A 20,517-nucleotide genomic window follows, 5' to 3' on the forward strand; every position below is an offset into this window, starting at 1 on the left:
ATTTTAGAATGCTTTTAAAATCTTTTAGTTGTTTTAGTTTACTTTTCAACAATTGATAGTGAAGTTTTTTTTTTTTGATTTAGTGTAATATGCATTGTTCTTTTATGATTTAAAATTTATTAATATTAGTTGATGTTGTAACATGTAATACAATTATAAAACATATATAATCAATTACCCATATATAAAACATTAAATTTTACTGTGTGCAATCGAATTTTCAATCAAAAATATTGAAAATATTACTTTAATAGTTAGTATTAATACTTTAAGTAGATATTACTAGACTCATGCTTCTTTGATTTTTTGTAAAACTTATACTAATTTGAATTACAAAAAATAAGTATTTTTTGTCTTCAGACTTTAGTTTTATGTTTACTAAAAAAGATAAGTTTTCTCATTCTTTTCATTATTATTACTATCTTAAATGTTTTTAAACAGTTTATAGTAAACTTTATAAGTTTTTTGACCATTAAAACATGTTTAGTTATAGTTTAATTCAGTTACAGTATAGTTTGTACATTTTACATCTAGTTTGGTGACAGTTTTGGTGTTTTTTTTTTTGCTTTGAAAAATCGTAACCTTGATACTGGTAATATAATGACATTATATTTAATTTGTTAAACTATGAAAGTAAATTTTGATTAGGTGATAAAGTAGAATAATATCTTACAATTTTTGTTTTTGTATAAAATACTTTATTTAAACTATTAAAAAAACTTTTTAAAAATTATAAAAATTATTGTAATTAGATTACATCTACTAAGTATAAACTTTACTACAATTTGTTCTTTAGTTTTTAATGCATATATAATTTAAATTTTTTTCAGTTTCTAAGCTTCAAACTTATAAAGTTATAGATAATTACTAATTGACTTGACTTTAAAAATTATTTAAAGTTTTATTATATAATTTTTGTTGAACAACTAAAAGTTTGGTCCAAAGACCTGGTGTGCAAAAAACCTTTCAGTTATTGTGTCATATACCAGAACAGTTTAATGTCATGCCCATGACCATATGATATCTATAATATAAAACCAATAAAACATTTAATCTAATTTTACAGATTTTATTAGTAGTTTTTTAAAATGGTACATGTTCAGAAAGCCCTTAAGCTAGGCAGCATTGGTAGTTCTTTGTTGAAGAAAAGCCAGCAAGTACTACCAGTTACCAGTCAAAGATTTGCTTCACACTTCAAATTCTACCCTGATCAACCTGATGCAAAACATGGTTGGTAATGTTTATTTTACTGAATTTTTATTAGTACAGTTTGAAAAGTATTTTGCTTGAAAATACTTTGATGTGCAGAAGTTAATAAAAAATATTTAACTTCATTAGTTTTTATCATTTACCTGCTTTCTTCAAGTTAAATTAATTTATTAGCCCATTTGATTTTTTCAATTGCATATTTTTGCTTTTTAGTTGTTTTTGCTTAAAATAGTAAATCAGATACAAATAATGGCAAGTTTTATTAATTTTGAATAATATATTTAAAAAACATTTTTTGTTAAGAACATTGATCTGTTAGTGTAAACATCTAAGTTTATACAAAAAATGTTCACTTATGAATAGTGTTTGGTCAGTTTTGTAAAACAGTTTTATAAAAACATATTAAGTTCAGTTTTTGTTTGTCAATATTTTGTTAAACTTCTTTTAAAGTATATTGTTTTAGAGGACAGGTCTGCTTTGCATAAAGGGTCACTCCTGCACAAAACATCTTTTTTGCATCGTAATCAGTTTTGCACAAGTCTTTAATTTTGAACAAGTTTTAAATTTTTCAAGTAGAAAGTTTTGCATAAGTTATCACTTTTGCACAAAGCAATTTTTTTTGTGCAGTGCAAAGTTTACCCTTATACAACTCTTTCAAAAGTGACAAAAATGAGGACTCTTTCAAAAATGACTACTTATGCAAAAGTGACAAAGTGCAAAAATATCAATCCATGCAAAATTGACAAGTTGTATAAGTGTCAACTTGTACAAAAATGACAACTGTGCAAAAGTGTCATTGTCTAAAACTGACTCTTTGTTTATTTCTGACTTCTACCCATTACTTTAAGTTAGAGAACTAAATTTTTAGAAATCACTCCTTAAAAAGTATACTTAAAAGTATAAAAGCTTTCACAAGTTGGATTTTGAAAAATATGTATATATATATAAAAGTGTGGTGACAAATAATTAAAAAAATATGGTTTATCTTCTTTTTCCAAAATTTAAAATATTCCTTTAATTAAGTGTATTATTTTAATACTACTTACTATTTAAAAGTAAAATTTGGAATAAAATGGTTAATCATAAAAGAAGATACTTTTTGTGTAAAGTAAATTTTTACTTTTTCAATTTTTTATCAAAATTTAATTTGCAGTTTTACAAACTGAAAATAGTTACTTATTGCTAAATAACTTTTTTTTTATAGTTTTTTCTATCTTGTTTAACCTCAAATTTTTCAACTATAAGTTACATTATTTTCTGAATTAATTGAATTAAAACTTGTATGTTATTTTTATTCCTCATGTATTTCAACTCTTTAAAAAGTATTAATTTTAATTTATTCCAAGACAAACTGTTGAACAAGCTTTTACATGAAATGTTTACTAAACAGGTGAAACTGAAAAGATGAATTTTGTCAAAGCTTTAACTAGTGCAATGGATATCTCACTACAATCTGATCCATCGACTATTATATTTGGTTAGATTTATATATCATCTACACTTGTTTTTTTTGTTTTTGTTTTACTGTTTAAGTATTTTGTCTGAAATAATTAATAACTTTAACATTTACAGCCTAACTACAACGAAAGTACTTTTGCTGTTTAAATTACTATCCCCTTTGCTAGTTTAAAAGTAGTTTTTTTTCAAGTTTCAACTTTTTTCTTAGAAATTATTTTCAAATGCATTTTTGTGTAAAACATTTTTTAAGACAAACTTTTTAACGACATATTTTTTAAATGAGTACTATTTTGGCATTTTAGTTATTACATTAAAACGAAGAATAATAAGTAAATTTTTGTAAACTGTCTTATATTTGTTTGTTGTGGTTATTTTAATGTACTTTGTTAAAAGTAAAATAAGTTTCTTTATACCATTTGCAACTAAGTGTGAGAGGTTACTCATTTAATTTTTTATTTTGTTACACGAACGTTTTCAAAACTATACTAACTTCATTCTCAAGTGATAAATTTTAAATGAAATTCAAAAAATTGGTTAGTAAACAGTTTAAAAAATAAGTTTAAATTATAACGTATAAATATATTCAAATAGATATAAAATTTAGAGTTAAGCAAGTAAAATTAAAGTAAAGATATGTTAATTTAAAAAAACTGTTAATAGTTTTGCTTTTCGATTTAATGTTATTTGCATATTTGTCTTAGGTCTTTCTTCGTCTATCAATATGTTTTACTTGCTTTTTTTTTTCAAATTCATTTACCATTTAAGAATGAAACTAGTATAGTTATGAAAAAATTCGTGTAATAAAAAATAAAATACAAATAACCTCTACATACTTACTTACAAATGGTATATAGATACGTTTAAAAACCTTCCTATAATAGTATATAACAAGTCTGACTTCAATAATTTTTATTGTTAAACCTAGATTTTTTTTCTAAATAAGTATTACTCGAGTAGAGCTTGTTTTATATTATTATTTTATAAGCTTGAAGTAAAAAACTATGACAGCTATTACAATTTTATTTTGTAAATCACAACTTTTATAGTTCTACCTATTTTTAACATTTTCAAACTGTAAATTATTTTTTTTCCAATGATTTCATATGTTAAGTCAGTCATACAAATAACTTCAACCAGCTTTTTTTATATTATCTTATTTAAGACTGTAAATTTATACTGTTTAATAACTGTTTTTAGTTAGTGTTTGTCTGCATTTAATTTTATAAAACAAAAGTACTAATTACATAACATTATTATTACACACAACTCTGACACAAAATTTATTTAGAGATTAATCAAGACAGATACTTTAATTAAAACCAAAGGGGGGTAAGGCACTTCTATTACATGTTGATCTTATTTTAAAGGTCTTTAACTTAGCTAGCAGTTGCTTTTTACCATTTACATAAAATTCAAATTATTTTTTGAGATATGAGGTCACAAAATCAAAAAATCTCAATAGGTTCGATATGGAAATACCAAAGTTAAGATGCAAAAATATAATATTTTATTTAAAATCTAACCTTTTCATACAATTTTTGAGCAATCTTTCTGAAACTTTCTCAATTTAATCTTTTCTACCAATAAACAATTCTATTGTATGATGTTTTTTTATGTTTTTTTTGTCGTAAAGCTTTTGAATTTCAATTTTTTTTTATTCCTATCACAAGATTTTTACTATTAATGCAAGAAACACTTCATAAAAATTTTAGGTTAATTGGACAAAAAATGTACAACCAGATATAATTTTAGTTAGTTTTTCTAAATTAATTAGTTTCCTCCATACGGTTGTATCGGAAACTTTTTACACAACTGACGATATCTCAAAATTTTATAAGTGTTTTTTTATTCTGTGATAAGTATCTTTCAGTTTGTACCTAAAGCGTTCATATAAGGTTTAATGTAAATTTTGTAAAAAAATGTTGGATCCCACATATGCCCCTAATGTTATTTACCAAATTTAGTTATATCAAAAGTTAAACATTAAGAAATTACTTGTATGATTGACTCTTTTCGAAAATTTATCATTATAGTACATATGATATTTGCTTGTAAGCATAACTTGAAAAAATACATATTGTTTTTTAATATCAACCTTTAACTAAATGTTGCAGCATTAATTTTTTTAATACCTACAAAATCTTTAAATTTCTGAACATCATTATTTTTCTAAAGAAAGTCTTTTAAAAATGTTTATAACTATAAAGTTTTATCCAGCTAAATTTTTATGTGACAACAAATGAAACTAGTCTGGTTCTATGCAACTGTCTTTTATATTTTAAAGGATAAGCGTCAGGTATTTTTACAAAAATAAATACCCTTCTTAGTTACTCTTTTTACCTTAAACTGGCTGATTAACTTTGTACTCTAGTTGTTAATATCATAAACATACAAGCAAGTCTTTTTTTGAATCAAATTTTGTGCTTTTTTATATCTTAAAGATAACATTCACTTTATATATATATTATAACAACTTAAAGACAATAAATTCATGCTACAAAAATATCTTAAGATTTTTCATTTCTTGTATTTTAATGTTGACTTAGTACTTTTTTAAGTACTAAAGCGTATATAAATACATCTTTAGTATTTGATCCTATTGATACAACCATGCAAAAACGTCACCTCAAAGAGTAGTTTGTACTATTTGAAGTTTTGTTTTTTTCTTGTTGTAAATGGTATGCATTTAAACACTTGTGTTATTATCCGTATAGTCGTGACAAACTTAGTGCAGCATAAATAATCAAAACTGATAGATTTAAGGAGCTTGATATATAATAGCTATGCTTTAAAAATGTTAGCTAACTTAAATCTGACTCATTTTATCATGAATAGTTTAGTTTATTTTGAAAAGTTACCTTTTTTTTTTAATTTTGTTAAACTTATTACCAATCTCTAGTAATCTATCTTGTATATTGGTGTATGCATGGGTTTCCCAAAGTGGCTGCAAGGGGGCCATGAGGCAATAATTTGAAAAATTTCACTAGATATTCTAGAGTTAGTGATTATGAGCAAAAAAAAACGTATTTAAGGATAGTTTTGAAACTTATACTATATCAGGGAGTCTTCACCTTTTTTGAAGATTATTAAAAAATTTATCCCCAATATGCAAATAAAGTTTAATTTTTATGAAAAAAACTAAATTTTTTGGACTCTTAGCTTGTTAAATATAAAAATCGTTAAACTTCCAGAGTTTGTTAAATTAAAAATAAACAGTTACATACTAGTTAATAAACTAAAAAGACAATTAATAAAAATCAGTTTACATAACTTCTAATAAATAAATTTGCCCCCTAAAACAATGGTCATAATAATAATTTACAGTAAAAAGTAAAATAGTCTTCAATACACGTATAAACATCCAAATTATATGTACATGTTCATGATTAAATGCTTGTATTTTATACAGGAGAGGATGTGGCATTCGGTGGCGTGTTCAGATGCACGGTTGGCCTGAGAGAGAAATACGGTAAAGACAGGGTGTTCAACACGCCACTGTGCGAACAGGGAATAGCAGGGTTTGGAATCGGAGCAGCAGTGGCTGGTACAACTAGCATTGCTGAAATACAGTTTGCTGATTACATATTACCAGCGTTTGATCAGGTTTGATTAATATAAATAATTTAATTTATTAATAATATAAGTGAGATACAATTCACTGATTACATACTTCCAGTGTTTGCTGAGGTATTTTTAAATGTTTTAAATCTTAGTATACATGCAACACCTTTATTTTGTTTTTCTATAATTTGAATACAGTTAGCAGTAATGCTTTTTAGCTTTGATTTAAATCTCAACTTTAATTTAGTGAGTATGTAGTAATTTTTGCTAATCATGGTCGGGCAAATAAAAATATTGATAGTAATAATTGTACTTGTTCTTACAAAAGGCTGGCAATATATATACTCTGATAAGATATGTATCTAAGTATGTTTATGAGTATCTAAGTATATCACATAGATAAAAACTTAAGGCTCTTTAGATAAATTATTAGAGCTCTATTTTTAGGTATAAAAATATTTTTGACTTAAATTAAAAGCTTAAAACTTCTGTATTATATAAACTTGAACAAAAGTATGTGATAATTAAATAAAATATATTAACGATTATTATTAAACAGATAGTGAACGAAGCGGCCAAGTACAGGTACCGGTCAGGTGGGTTGTGGGAGTGCGGCAAGCTGACCATAAGAACCCCGTGCGGAGTGGTGGGCCACGGAGGGTTGTACCACAGTCAGACACCCGAGGCATTCTTCGCTCACTCTGCTGGACTGAGGGTTATTATACCGAGGTGAGAATAAAAAGCTTTAAAACGATAGATTCTGCCTTTACGGGTGCACTTCTTTTGCCATCATTTATAATGTAAGTAGGGCTCAGATAGATTACAACAAGCTTATGAGAAACAGTTGTGACTGGTGTATTCGGCATGTGTGTTTTTCTTTTTGACTTATTAATAATTACACTTCCTGAAGCTTTCTGCAGATGATACCAAGATGAGTTGGAAAAAAAGGTAAGTTAGGTCGGCTTTTTTAAAAGTGCGATTCTTATCCAAGATTTTAAAGTGGTAAACTAAAACAAATCTATAGTAGAAAGCTTAATACGCTTTTGTTTTATATCTGATTTGTTTAAAGTTATTTCCACAGGTGGTTATGTAGCTAGTTGTCGCACCTCGCAGTAATCAAACTGTATGCATTACACTTTTTGTTTGTACACCATTTCATTATATTTGTCAATAATATAGTTTACTTTATTTCTTAGCTCAGATTTCTTTACTAAATATCATGTTGTTTAGATCGCCCATCCAAGCCAAGGGAATGCTACTGGCCTGCATCAGGGACGACAACCCGTGCTTGTTCATGGAACCGAAGATACTGTACAGGGCCGCCGAGGAGCAAGTGCCAACAGGCGACTACATGCTGGACCTTGACAAGGCCGAGGTTGTTAGGGAGGGTACAGACATCACCATGGTAGGGTACGGTACTCAGGTTAGATTTGCTTTTTTATAGTTAGACTTTGATCGAGTAATGTTAAAATTTTCCATTAAGTAAGTAGAACAAATTATTTTATTATTAAAGTTTTTTTGGCATAACCTAACTTTTTTTTTTTTTGCAAGTTTCAATTATACGTATATTAAATTTATAAATAATTCTTAACTACTCAAAGTTTCTTATGTACTACTTTAAATCCTCTTGTTTTGTTCGAAAAAAAATTGACAAATTTAATTTAGGTGTTTTTAACTTGATCAATATTTTAATTAATAACGAAGTTTAGTCAACTTCACTTTAATTTTTGCTTGGGTTTATATGCTTTAACATGGTATGTTTTTTTGTAAAAGATATATGTGTGTAAATTATATCGAGTATTTATAGATTATGTTTAGGTATTGTTTTTTTAATGAGAAATAACTTTCAATCTTACTTATACATTTTAGTACATATTCGAGCTATTTAAAGCAAGGTTTTGTATTTAATAAGTTAAACTTAGTATAAACTTCTAATAAAACATTTTATTTATCTACCTAAAGATGTAACAAATGAGTTCACTTTAGTTAGTAAAGTTAACTGAACATGACTTCTTATCTGATCTTCTTTAAAAAGCGGTAGCAAATATTGCCCTAAAATAACAAGGTTAAAATTATTACATTGTATCTTGTGGTGAGTAGAGTTGATCAGATGTATGTAGGTAGATCTACTTATTAAAATAATTTACTATTTACAGATGCATGTATTTTGAAAAGTAGCATATAAAGCCTAATATAGATTGGGTGTTAAACTCCTTACTCGTAGTCTATACTACCTATTTATGTTAATAGTTATCGTTTAAGATGATTAAAATAAGATTATTATAACTATTAATAGATCCATGTTTTAAGAGAAGTAGCAGACATGGCCCACAGTGAATTGGGTGTTAGCTGTGAAGTTATCGATTTGAGAAGTATTCTTCCATGGGACTATAATACTGTTTGTGAAGTAAGTTTTGTGTAGCTACATATATAGAAGTACTTTTTGTATAGTAAGTTAAGGTTTTACATTTGATAAAGATTAATATATCTTCTTAGTAGTATGCAAAACAAACAGAGTTTTAGTAACTTATATAAACATAGTTAAAACACTATACTTTAGCTATCATATATAAGCTACTTATATCGTACACGTATAAAATATTTTAATTAACATATATTACTACAGTCCGTATGCAAAACCGGAAGAGCTTTAGTATCTCACGAATCTCCAGTGACCGGTGGATTCGCTGCTGAAGTCAGCGCTACTATTCAAGTGAGTTCGTATATATAGGTAACAAGTTAGTAGCAATTGAAACATATTTATCAACGTATATTTCATGCGGAAACGGGTCAAAATTGCACAAAGTCAATTTTGCACGAGTTACAATTTTGCATGGAGGGTCGTTTTTGCACGAAAGTAAAAAAATATATATATAGTTAGAATTAAGTTATCTAACTTAATAAATTGTATTTTTCACACTGAGCCCACCTTGAGGGCTTTATTATTAAAAAGGTTTATTTAAAGATGCAAAACTCAAAGGACTCGAGTTTCGTGACTATTCACTCATCAGCTTCAAAACAAGTTTAAAATAAAGCACAAAACAAAATCACTAATGAAAGTTAAAAAATTTTTGCATAAATAGATTATGACGTTATTTTGAAACTATCAAAAATCATGCAAAACGGCTTGTGCAAAAATTAATTTACCAATCGACAATAAACTAGCAAAAATTCATATAACTTCAGTGAGTAACTATATATTAGGACAGATAATTGAAAGATATAAAGATAAAATTAAGATGCAAATTGAAATTTAGGTTATTTTAAGATGAAATTAAAACTTGTTAAACTTTAAAAGCGACTTTTTTATATGTCTACAAGACGATACAAACTCGCTTCTTTTGTTTAGGCATCTCTTGTCTTTCAGTGCATATACAACGGCTGATGCTTCTTTGAGACACAGCCTACATATTGGGCTATTGCCGTCGGCTATAGGCTGTGCTCTTTTTATAACTTCCCAGAATATTTCAAAGTCTGTCTATATATATATATATATATAGAATTAAGTTATTTAACTTAATAAATTAAATTTTTCACACTGAGCCCACCTTGAGGGCTTTGTTAATAAAAAGTTTTATTCAAAGATGAAAAAACGAGAAGAACTCAAGTTTCGTGATTACTCACTCATCAGCTTCAAAACAAGTTTAAAATAAAGCACAAAACAAAATCACTAATGAAGGTAAAAAATTTTTTGCATAAATAGATTATGACGTAATTTTGAAACTATCAAAAATCGTGCAAAACGGCTTGTGCAAAAACTTGCAAAAAAACTTGTGAAGTTATATGAATTTTCGCTAGTTTATTGTCTGTTGGTAGATTAGTTTTTGCACAAGCCGTTTTGCACGATTTTTGATAGTTTCAAAATTACGTCATAATCTATTTATGCAAAAAATTTTTTACCTTCATTAGTGATTTTGTTTTGTGCTTTATTTTAAACTTGTTTTGAAGCTGATGAGTGAGTAATCACGAAACTTGAGTTCTTCTCGTTTTTTCATCTTTGAATAAAACTTTTTATTATATATATATATATATATATAAACAGAAAAAAAACTAAAAGATAATTTAATAAACAAAAAAAAATACTGACCGAGGGTAAGGGTTAGTGGTAACAGTGAATATAAAAATATATATTGCTTATTGAACGACTTAAAAAAAGTGCTCAAAGTGTTTGGACCAAAGACCTGGTGCACGAAAAAACCTTTTGGTTATCAGGTCGTACAGCACGAATACCTTTTAACGTCTTGTCAAGGGAATAAAAAATAACTAACAAAAATTATTATTAAAAAAAAAAAGAATAAATAAAAATTAATTATTTAAAAAACAAAAAGCTACCGACTGAGGGTTAGGGGTAACAGTGATAGTAAAAAATGAACTAAATTTATAAAAAATTCAACCTGTGCAAAAATGTCTCAGTGCAAAGTTTTCTGCTCGTGCAAATTTGACAGCTACCCACTTCAACTACTTTAGTATGTGTATTTACTTTTTTATATTACCCCTACATAAAGTTTAAATATCTAACTAAATTATGTATTGAAAAAGTATTAGTTTGAAAAGTATTGCAAATATGATAACTTCAGTATATTTATTATTACTGTTTAACTTTTCTATTATAATTTTTTTTTTAATTACAACTTGTTTCAATACATACCAGTGATGGCATCAACTAGCTTGCATGCAGTTATCTCTCATACTTAAATGTTGTACATACAACACAAACAATTTTCTACAAACTTTTAGTAACTAATGCAAAAAGATTAATAAGTTAAAATTGAACACATTCATTGTAGAAAAAATATCACCAATAATAATCTAAATATTCCTTGTTGTTATAATTTCTTAGGCTGGTATATAAGTGTCCTCAAATAAATGCTTCTTACATCTTAAACCTAATTTTGATATATAAATTATCCACATACTGTAACAAAAAGTTATGTTCATGTAAACTCAACAGAAAGAATGTTTCCTGCATCTTGAGTCGCCAATAGAAAGAGTTTGTGGCGTTGATACTCCCCACCCTCATATACTAGAACCATTCTTCATTCCTGATAAGTACAGGTGTTTCGAAGCTGTCAAAAGGTTTACTTAAATTCTATATTTTATTAATTTAATTTTTTTGTTTATTTTGTAATAGAACCATTTTTCATTCCTGATAAATACAGGTGTCTCGAAGCTGTCAAAAGGTTTACTTAAATTCTATATTTTATAAATTTAATTTGTTTGTTTGTTTATTTTATAATAGAGCCATTTTCATTCCTAATAAATACAGTTGTCTCGAAGCTTTTAAAATGTTTATTTAAAATTAATTTGTTTATTTAGTTTTTTTATCGAACTTTTTATTTTTTATTTATTTAAAACTTTAATAGTTATTATAACCTTTGTTATCAACATTTTTGTTTAAAAATCACTTTTATTTACAACAATTTGTAGCTTTTATACTTTTTTAACCTGACAAATAAATAATATTATGATATTTTCATTATGTTGTTGTGTTGAGAATGAAAACAGTTTATCCAAAAGCCATTAACAAAAATAAAAATTAGTATATCTTGGTATTCACTTATATACCTTTGTTTTAGTTTATCCATTAAGTTCTGCTTTTGAAATTATTCTCATTGAGGTCAACAATAGTCTTTGAAGTTTTATTTTAATTATGTTGAATACTTAAGGAAATTTTTTCGATATTTACTTCTGGTTATGCATATAGAAAAGTTTTTATTCAAGTCGTTTCACCTTTAATAAGGTTGAATGAAATAAAAATTATGTAGGAAAATACCTTTATACCTTTTATAACCTTTATATTTCTTAAGCTATTAATAACGTATACATAAAGAAATTAGACTCTACAAAATCATAAGTCACAAATGGTATATAAGCTTTATGTAAAACCTTTTAATGCTGAATATCTTATAATTACTCGTAAACAAATGTTTTTTTTTAAGAATAAGGTTTTGTAAAATTATAAGATTTTGTACTAAACTAGTTTGCATTTTAACTTAAACGTTAAGTAAATTAAGTCTTTATTCAATATTAACTATTTTCTTTTTTTTATATACTTTTAGTTCAAAAAAGGCGATAAAGTATTTTATGATTCTTTGATTGGGTATTTATATACTTTTTATTATTATAAAGCAGAAATCAATACACTTTTACACTCAAATATCTTCCAAGTTTCTAATAAACAGTATGGACTTTAACGTATAATCAAATAATTACATAATTGATTTTTCTAAAAATTTATAGCTAATTATAACACTAATTTTACATAAATCATTATTTTAAAATTATTTTAGGTCAATCAACTACTAACTGACAAAAGCTGCTAGATGGGTGATGCTTAGAGAATTTCAGAGAATATTTTTTTATAAAGTTACTAACCAATATAACTAAGAACAAGTTGTTTTAATACTCATTATAAAAAGTAATCAGCACATATCTGTAAAAGTTATCTAGTAAACTGCATTTAAATATAATCAATGTCTAAATATTGTTTTTTAAATATGCTTTGTTTTTAATAGGATAATGTTTTGAAAACATTTAATCACTGTTGTATATTGCTATTTCTCTAATAAAATCTTCAACTTTGAAAGTACTATTTTATATTTTGCTACATAAATAAATTTATAGAATTTTTAAAACCATATAAATTATGTTTTGATATTTATGCATTTTGAACTATTGTAAATTTTTATTGCACTCTAATGCCAAAAATTTTATTATATATACACATAAAACTAATTAGCTCATATTTTAGATTGTTGTTTTTTGATGCAAAGTTTTCAAGTCGATTATGAATAAATTTTAAAGTGAAAATGAGTATTTTATACATTTTATGTAAGTTTTCGGATGGTTGTTTTATTTATTATATTGCTACAAAAAATTTAAACCTAAGAAATAGTTTTACCAATATTTTAATGCAGATTAATATTGTATGTAAATAATATTAGTGTATAAGTTTTAAATGACTTTTTCTCAAAGTATGATAGCTATACTTACCAAGGCTAGCGACAAAAAACTTTTAAACTAATCAACATAACTTCTAAAAACTTAAGAGTTAAAAAAGACTAGTTTTATCTAAAAAAAATTACAGATTATAAGTAACTATCATACTCATTTATATGTCATCTATTATAAGACTACTTTTTAATTTCTACTAATTTAAAAGCAAGCCTAAAATACAACAATTAGGTCATTTTAAAACTCCAGTCTCCTGGTCATCCTTCACTTAAATAATGTTAATAAAATAAAACAATAACACTATGCTTACATTTAAAAGATAAAATATAACAATATCTAAAATATATCAGTATTATTTTGTATCAGACTAATCAGAAGTACATTTAAGTATAAACTACTTTTTCCTTAATTGAAAATACAGTATTTTGTGACTACTAAGTATGTTTAGTTCTTTGTAGAAATTACAGTATAAACATGTAAAACAAATGTTTGTAGAGACAAGCTTAAGTTTTTAAACTTAAAAATGATTTAAATTAATTGATATAATGCAGTTGTAACTAGTTTTTAATGTACATTTATCTACTAAATTTAAAGCAGTGACAACCTTAAGCTCAACCTCTGTTTTTAATTACATGCTAGACTTCTTATGCCTAGTAAAACATGATTTAAGTAGTTGGAAACTGAGTTTTAAATATGTATACTTACAATTTAGCTAATAAACTCAATATTACAGGCTTAAACAACTACTTTTAAGAAAATTACTCGAGTTGTAGAGTTTTCTATACTTACACAAATTTCATTTAACTATAGAACTGAGTTTTATTGATGCTTTTTTGTTCATTTTTAATTTTGCTTAGTAATAATTTTTTTATTATTAACGATTCAAAAATATACTTTAAGTTTAATTAAGCTTAATACATACTAATTTTTTGTTTAACTGTAGATTAATAAGAAGTTATAAGATATAAAATTTATAACATTTTGACTGTTGTTTTACTGATTACAACCACATCTTAAATTATTTTTAAGAATTAATAAATTTAAAAGCATATATAAATACGCTAATGTCTTACTTAACAGTTTTATTATTGTTTGTAAAGATCTGTTTATCTCACTGAAACCAAGTAATAAAACAAAACATTAACAAATTTACATTTTGACCATAACCAATAAAATAACTATGAATTGTGAATAAATAAATGACTAATATTTTATTAATAATCCCATATGTGTAAATTGTATTATGTATAGGTTTTTTTGTAGTTTTTTTTAATCCTATAATATAGCTTTCTATTGTCGTAACTTATAAAATTACTGGTGTAACAAAAGTAAAGCGTAAAAGTTTAAGTTCAATAAATCCGGTATGCTAATTACAAAACAATGCTATATCAGGTTCAACGACAAAATAAGTTACGTAATTATTTTATAAAACGTTTATAAGTTTACAAAATTTGATTTATTTTAAACAAAAAACTCTTAGAAAATATAAATTTTCACATAAAAGTAAGGTTTATCGTGAAACAAAAGCAAAATTACTATGAATCACTCAATCAAGATGCTTTATTGACACATTTGAGATAAAAACATGCCAATAAAAAGCAATTATGAAGTTTAATTTCTTTTTTATCAAAATTTTTCTATAGCAATAAGAAAAATCTTGAAGTAATACATCATAAACTTGAATGTAAACCTACAATTATTAATACATATTTAACTAATACATCAAATATTGTGTTTGTTTAAAGATTATTAAAAATATTCAATCATCAAGGTTTTTATAGATGCCTCTAATTATCGTTGTAAAGCAAACGTTGGAACTTAGAAAAACTGCTTTTGAAACTTTTTTAATATTTATGAAATTAGTATAAAAAAACTAGAGTGTTTTTAAGACTAGATATACAGTTTATGATAACTTGGTTTTATACTTTTAAATAACTTGAGTTTTAACTAAAAGCAATTTAAAACAATAAAATTAGTAGCCTTATTGTTCGAAATCATAACTATTATTTTAAGTTTACAATGATATAAAATAACATAATTACTGTTTGTATAAAAACACACTAACAAATTTAATCATCACAACATACTAATTTTGCAGCATAATTATAAAATTTCCGTGTATGCAAACTGAGGAAGTAATATTTTACTTAAAGTTTGCTAACAGAGTAATAACCTGAGTAGTATCTATTTTAACCGTTAGAAAAGTTTTTACCAAAGTATAAATATTTTAGCTTTTATTGTTTTATTTTGTAAAAGAATTAAGCAGCTTATTCCTATACATATTTTACATTTTAAACGAGGAGAAAATATTGTGAAATATAAAAAGTAAAATTAGATTTTTTTTTTGACAGGTTGAACCTATTGTTTTTAGTTTATGTTAAACTATTTATTTTACTTGTTTAAAAAAGTTATTTCTTAGTTTTGTTATACAGTCATCCTCCGCTTGACTTTGAACTTTTGAGTCACAAAACTTTTTTTTAATGTAAACATATATGTTTTTTTAATACAATCTCTAAAAAACTGTACCAGCAAGTTTATTGTAGTTTTTTATATGAATTTAGTCATTAATAGGTAAGTTTTTCGAATAGGGTAAGGTGATAATTAAAAGTAAGTGAGTCATGGAGTAAGTTTTCCAAAACATGTCATATTTTTCTGTATGTTTTTGTGTTTAACTTGTCATTATCTCAAAAAAAAATCTATTCCTAGAAACATTTAAAACATTAATATTTAAAGTTTTCAAATGAGACCAAAGCTAATAACCCTTCGCTTAATCAACAGAGTTGCCACTCATTTTTTCAAAAAAGTTTCCAGGTTTTCCAGATTTCTTCCAGGATTTTAAAAGTACACATTTTTGGGTCTGTTTATAGTTTAGAGTTAAGCTAAAGGTAAAAAACAGTTTTAAATAGTATAAAAACATTGAAAAGATACTGTAAAGCTACTTTAAATGTGTCTTTTAATAAAAAAAAATTCGATGATGACAAAACTGTTTTAATAATATGATAGATTTTTTGAGTCAAATCGAAATTTAACCACTGAACATGTAAAAATTGTTAAAATTCCAGGTTTTTCTTAGTAGTTTTAGTTTGAAGTTTTAGGTTTTTCCAGATTTTTTAAATTTCTCAAATTCGAGGTTATTTTCCAGTTTTTTTTTTTGCTTAAGTTGTCAAATTCCTGGTTTTTCAAGGTTTTTCTAGGTTTCCGGGTAAAGTGGCAACCCTGAATCAATTAAAATTCCTTTTACCAAGCTAATTATTAGAGATATAGAGTTCGATGTAAAAAAAAAATAAAGTTTAAAACATATATGTAAAATTCAATTCATTTTTTTAAGACTTTAAGTACTTTTTAGAAAAAAAACGTAAATAGTTATCTTTGTTTTAAGAAGCCTTTTAAATATTTTACACAAATTGCAATTATTAACATTCCCAAACTAGCCATTTTGAGAAAAGTTTTAAACCAGAACTTTTTGGACTGTATTCAAAGTAAGTATTAAAGAGAAAGGTTATTTTAATCAAGTATTATATGGTATAGAAGTATAAAACGTTTTTATAAACAAAAAAAACGACTGATTTACTAATCATAAAAGTTTATGCTTAAGTACTACTTAAGTACTTCTTTTTAGGTTTTTAACGTATAAGAGAACTAAAGTAGACCAGCTAACAAATGAAATGCAAAAAGAAAAAGAAGGTGAAGGAGGTTGTGCAAAAAAGTTATACTTATTTTGATTGTGGGGAGTTTCTTTTTATCGATCACCGGTTTAAATACAAAGAATCTGTTAAAATTTGCAAACATCGCAATAGTGAACTTGCAAAAATTAATATCAGATCTAATGAAACTAATGACGCTAGTCTAAATAAAGTTATAAATCAAGATTTCACATTTTCATACTTTCGAATAGGTTTAAGACTTAAAAAAAAATCTGGTAAGTTGTATGGTAAATGGTGTAATAATGAAGATTATGGCCCATTACCTATTGAAGAATTTCTGTTTTATAAAGACCAAAATTCTAATTGTTTCGATGCTGTATTTAATATAAAGACAAAAAATATTATTCTTTTTAAATGTGACACAGAAATAGAATTTGCTTCTTTATGCAGGAAACAACGTAAAAAACTTACAACGGATTACAATTTTCTAAATACATCTACGACTAAAGTTACAACAAAAACTGATCTAGATGGCAAAACTTTTGTACAAGATAACTTTACTAGTACTACTAAACCGTCAGGTGTTACCCATCTTTTAGCTACAACAGCACCTAAGAACAATTTTGACAGAAAATCATCGACACAACTAGTCTCTAGTTTAATCAAAACAACCAAAACTGTTCAGAACTATGAGTCTACTTCTTATCCCATTGCAACTTTTTCATTCCCAACAAAAAGTTCTGAAAACATAAATCTTATTTTCAAAACTAATTTTACCACTTTAAACTCTACTAAAATCCATCCAGGTAAAAAATATTTTGAGTCAAAAAATAATTTACATTATTTACGAACTACTAAAACGTCAGAGATACCAAAAAATTTAAAACAAAGCCTGAACAATACTTTTACTTCTCCAAGTAGTAGTCAAATGCAAACATACACTGATAATGAAGTTACTAACCATAGAACAAAGAATGATACTACTATTAAATGTCCAACAAATGTTCATTTAACAACGAATACTTCAACTTCAATTAACAATAATTCAAACCAGTCAAAAGGTATTCCTGTTGCAGGATTAATCGCTGGAGTTGCATCTTTTGCTTTTCTTTTTATGATTTTACTGGTTTGTATAGGTCGTAGAAAAATAAAACAAAAAATAAGAGCACGAAAAATAACAACTCGAACCACGCCTGGTTTAGTAAAACCATTCAACCAATTGGTGAATGATATCAGAAGTGAAAAAAGTCTCAATTTTCAAAACTTGATTGCATCAGATCATCAATCAATAGGTGAGTTTATAAAAGATAATGTCACTTATATAGAAGTAGATGAAAACAATTTAATGAATATTGATGAAAATATTGAAGAAAATTTATTTGAAGAAACAGACAAACCTTTCAACAAACCAGCAGAAAATGAAAACGGAAGTAATAAAAGTTTTAATTTTCAAAACTTTATTGAATCAGATCCTCAATTATTTGATGAGTTTATAAAAGATGTCTCTTATATAAAGTTAAACAAAAACAACGATACAAACATTAAAGATGGTTTGGAAAACAAAAGAGATATTTATTGTCACATGTATGCTCAAATTCATAAAAGTAAGAAAAAAAGTAAACCAAAAAAAGGTTATGAATAAAGTTGTTTTATAACAATTTAACAATCGTTATATCTCACTTTGTGATTTAAAGTGTTTCACAAGTAATTAAAATTTTTGCTAAAGATAGATTTTAAAATTAAATCTAAGCTTAGATGATCTTGTTAGTGCAAAGGACATTGCAAAAAAAAACAGTTTCAATAAAGACTTTATTTTAATATAAGATTTTTTTTGAATAAGTATAAGACCTTTTTTAAAGTGTTATACAAGTTAAATTAAAGTTTTATCAATATATACTTTTATGATTAACTTGTATTTTCTATACTTTTGCTTAAACATTTTAAAATAACCAGAAGTTTATAGTACTTTCAAACCTTATTCTTTTGCAATAAAAAATTTAGATTTTGATATTCTAAAAGTCTATGATAAAAATGTAAATTAGACATTCTATTTGATTAAGATTTACAATTTGAAAATCCGCTTCGCGGTAAAACAGTGTAATTGTGTTTCTTAAAGTAATAAACTTCTAAGTTTCAATCTCGTTGATGGACACTCTGTCAAGTTTGTTTTTAACTCAATAATTAAAATTAGACATTGTTATGAGTTAAATTTAGATCTTTTATTGTTAGTTAATACTTTAAACTTTCTACAAAACTTTAGAAACAGTGAAGTTTAAAAAATTAGTATTAAAAATAATATTTAGTCGCTATGATTACGTCAATATTTTGAACTGTTTCAGGAAAAAATTTTAACTTAAATATTTTAAAGACAGTACACTGTTTTGTTAATATAGTACTTAACTTTAAGCTAGAACCCAAAAAATGTTTTAGTTTATAAACTCAAACATTTTTACACTTTTTAACAAACATTTGTAAATGATAGTCATTGCTATAAAATTTATTAACCAAAACTAAGATTAAAAACCTTTATTACTGAATCGACTTTTTGAATCAAATTACCACGTTTTACTAATGTCTGAATCAATTTAAAGTAATAAAAAATCGTAATAAAAAATGTTAAAAAAGAAATAATTATTGTTTGAAATAGTATACTTTTATTTTAGTGTTGGTTATCTTTATGATCTAATTTTACTGAACTTTTTTATTCAAGTGTTTTTCTTACTAAACCTTGATGTGTTTTTGTTAATGTTATATCGTAACTATGTATAATTTTAAACTAAGTTTACAAGAAGTATCATGAAAAAAAATATTTAAAGTTTATGATTTTGTCAATACAGTACAAAAGTAGTTTTGAAATAAGTTTTTTTCTTGTTTTAATTATACATTTAGTTCCCTCAAAGTAGTATACGTTAAAAATAATATCTACAAAACAGTAATATTCTAGGTTTGTTTTTTGGAAAAAAACTTAAATTAATTAAAGATCTATAATTTTCTAGTGTTTTTAAAGTATGAAACATTTATTATCAATAGCATAAAACATTAAGTACGAAGACTATTTCATTGAAAAGCAAATAAATATAGTAACGTGGTACATTTCAGTTAGTATGAAACATCGTAATAAAAAATGTTAAAAAAGAAATAATTATTGTTTGAAATAGTATACTTTTATTTTAGTGTTGGGTTCCACACATATCTAATACTTTTTTAATCTCAGATTTTTAATTACATAAAAAAAAATTGTTCTTTTATATATTAACGCTAGTTTTAACTTTGAAAACAAACTGGAATAACTATTTGTTTAAAACGTTTTTGTTAAAAAAAATAATTGAACCTATATATTACTTATAATGAATTCTAACCAAAAAAAAATTTCTTATTTGCAATGTAAAACATTGTACTGAAACATTATATACTTGTTAAAATGTTTTATTTATTTAACATGTGTTAATATCAGGTTTGGCACTCTTTAAGACAAAATCCAGCCTGAGTAAACCAAATTTAACCGATTTAAATCAAACTAGCCTAAGTTAGCCATGATTATAATAAAATTGATCAATTATTAAGAAAATTTATAAGAACTTCAATTAAATTCAAACTTTAATACTTATAAAAACAATTATAGTAACAACACATCTTAGTATTTAAAACAAAAAACATAAATTCTAAATAAAATTTATTTTAAAGTTATAAA

At 25.2% G+C, this 20,517-nt stretch overlaps 1 protein-coding gene across 1 annotated transcript; it reads left to right on the forward strand.

Annotated features, from left to right (window-relative positions):
• The first annotated feature begins 1,070 nt into the window (after positions 1-1,070).
• On the forward strand, positions 1,071-13,022 carry LOC145839394 (2-oxoisovalerate dehydrogenase subunit beta, mitochondrial-like). The gene is made up of 9 exons (XM_082946968.1): positions 1,071-1,230; positions 2,600-2,686; positions 6,077-6,270; positions 6,788-6,957; positions 7,459-7,651; positions 8,525-8,635; positions 8,855-8,941; positions 11,180-11,304; positions 12,519-13,022. The coding sequence occupies exons 1-9, from the start codon at positions 1,089-1,091 to the stop codon at positions 12,532-12,534; spliced, it is 1,125 nt and encodes a 374-aa protein (XP_082803094.1). The 5' UTR covers positions 1,071-1,088; the 3' UTR covers positions 12,535-13,022.
• Positions 13,023-20,517: the final 7,495 nt, after the last annotated feature.

This window comes from Thalia democratica, chromosome 6, assembly GCF_965202585.1.
Source record: "Thalia democratica chromosome 6, ktThaDemo2.hap1.1, whole genome shotgun sequence".
In the NCBI taxonomy this organism is placed as follows: Eukaryota; Metazoa; Chordata; class Thaliacea; order Salpida; family Salpidae; genus Thalia; species Thalia democratica.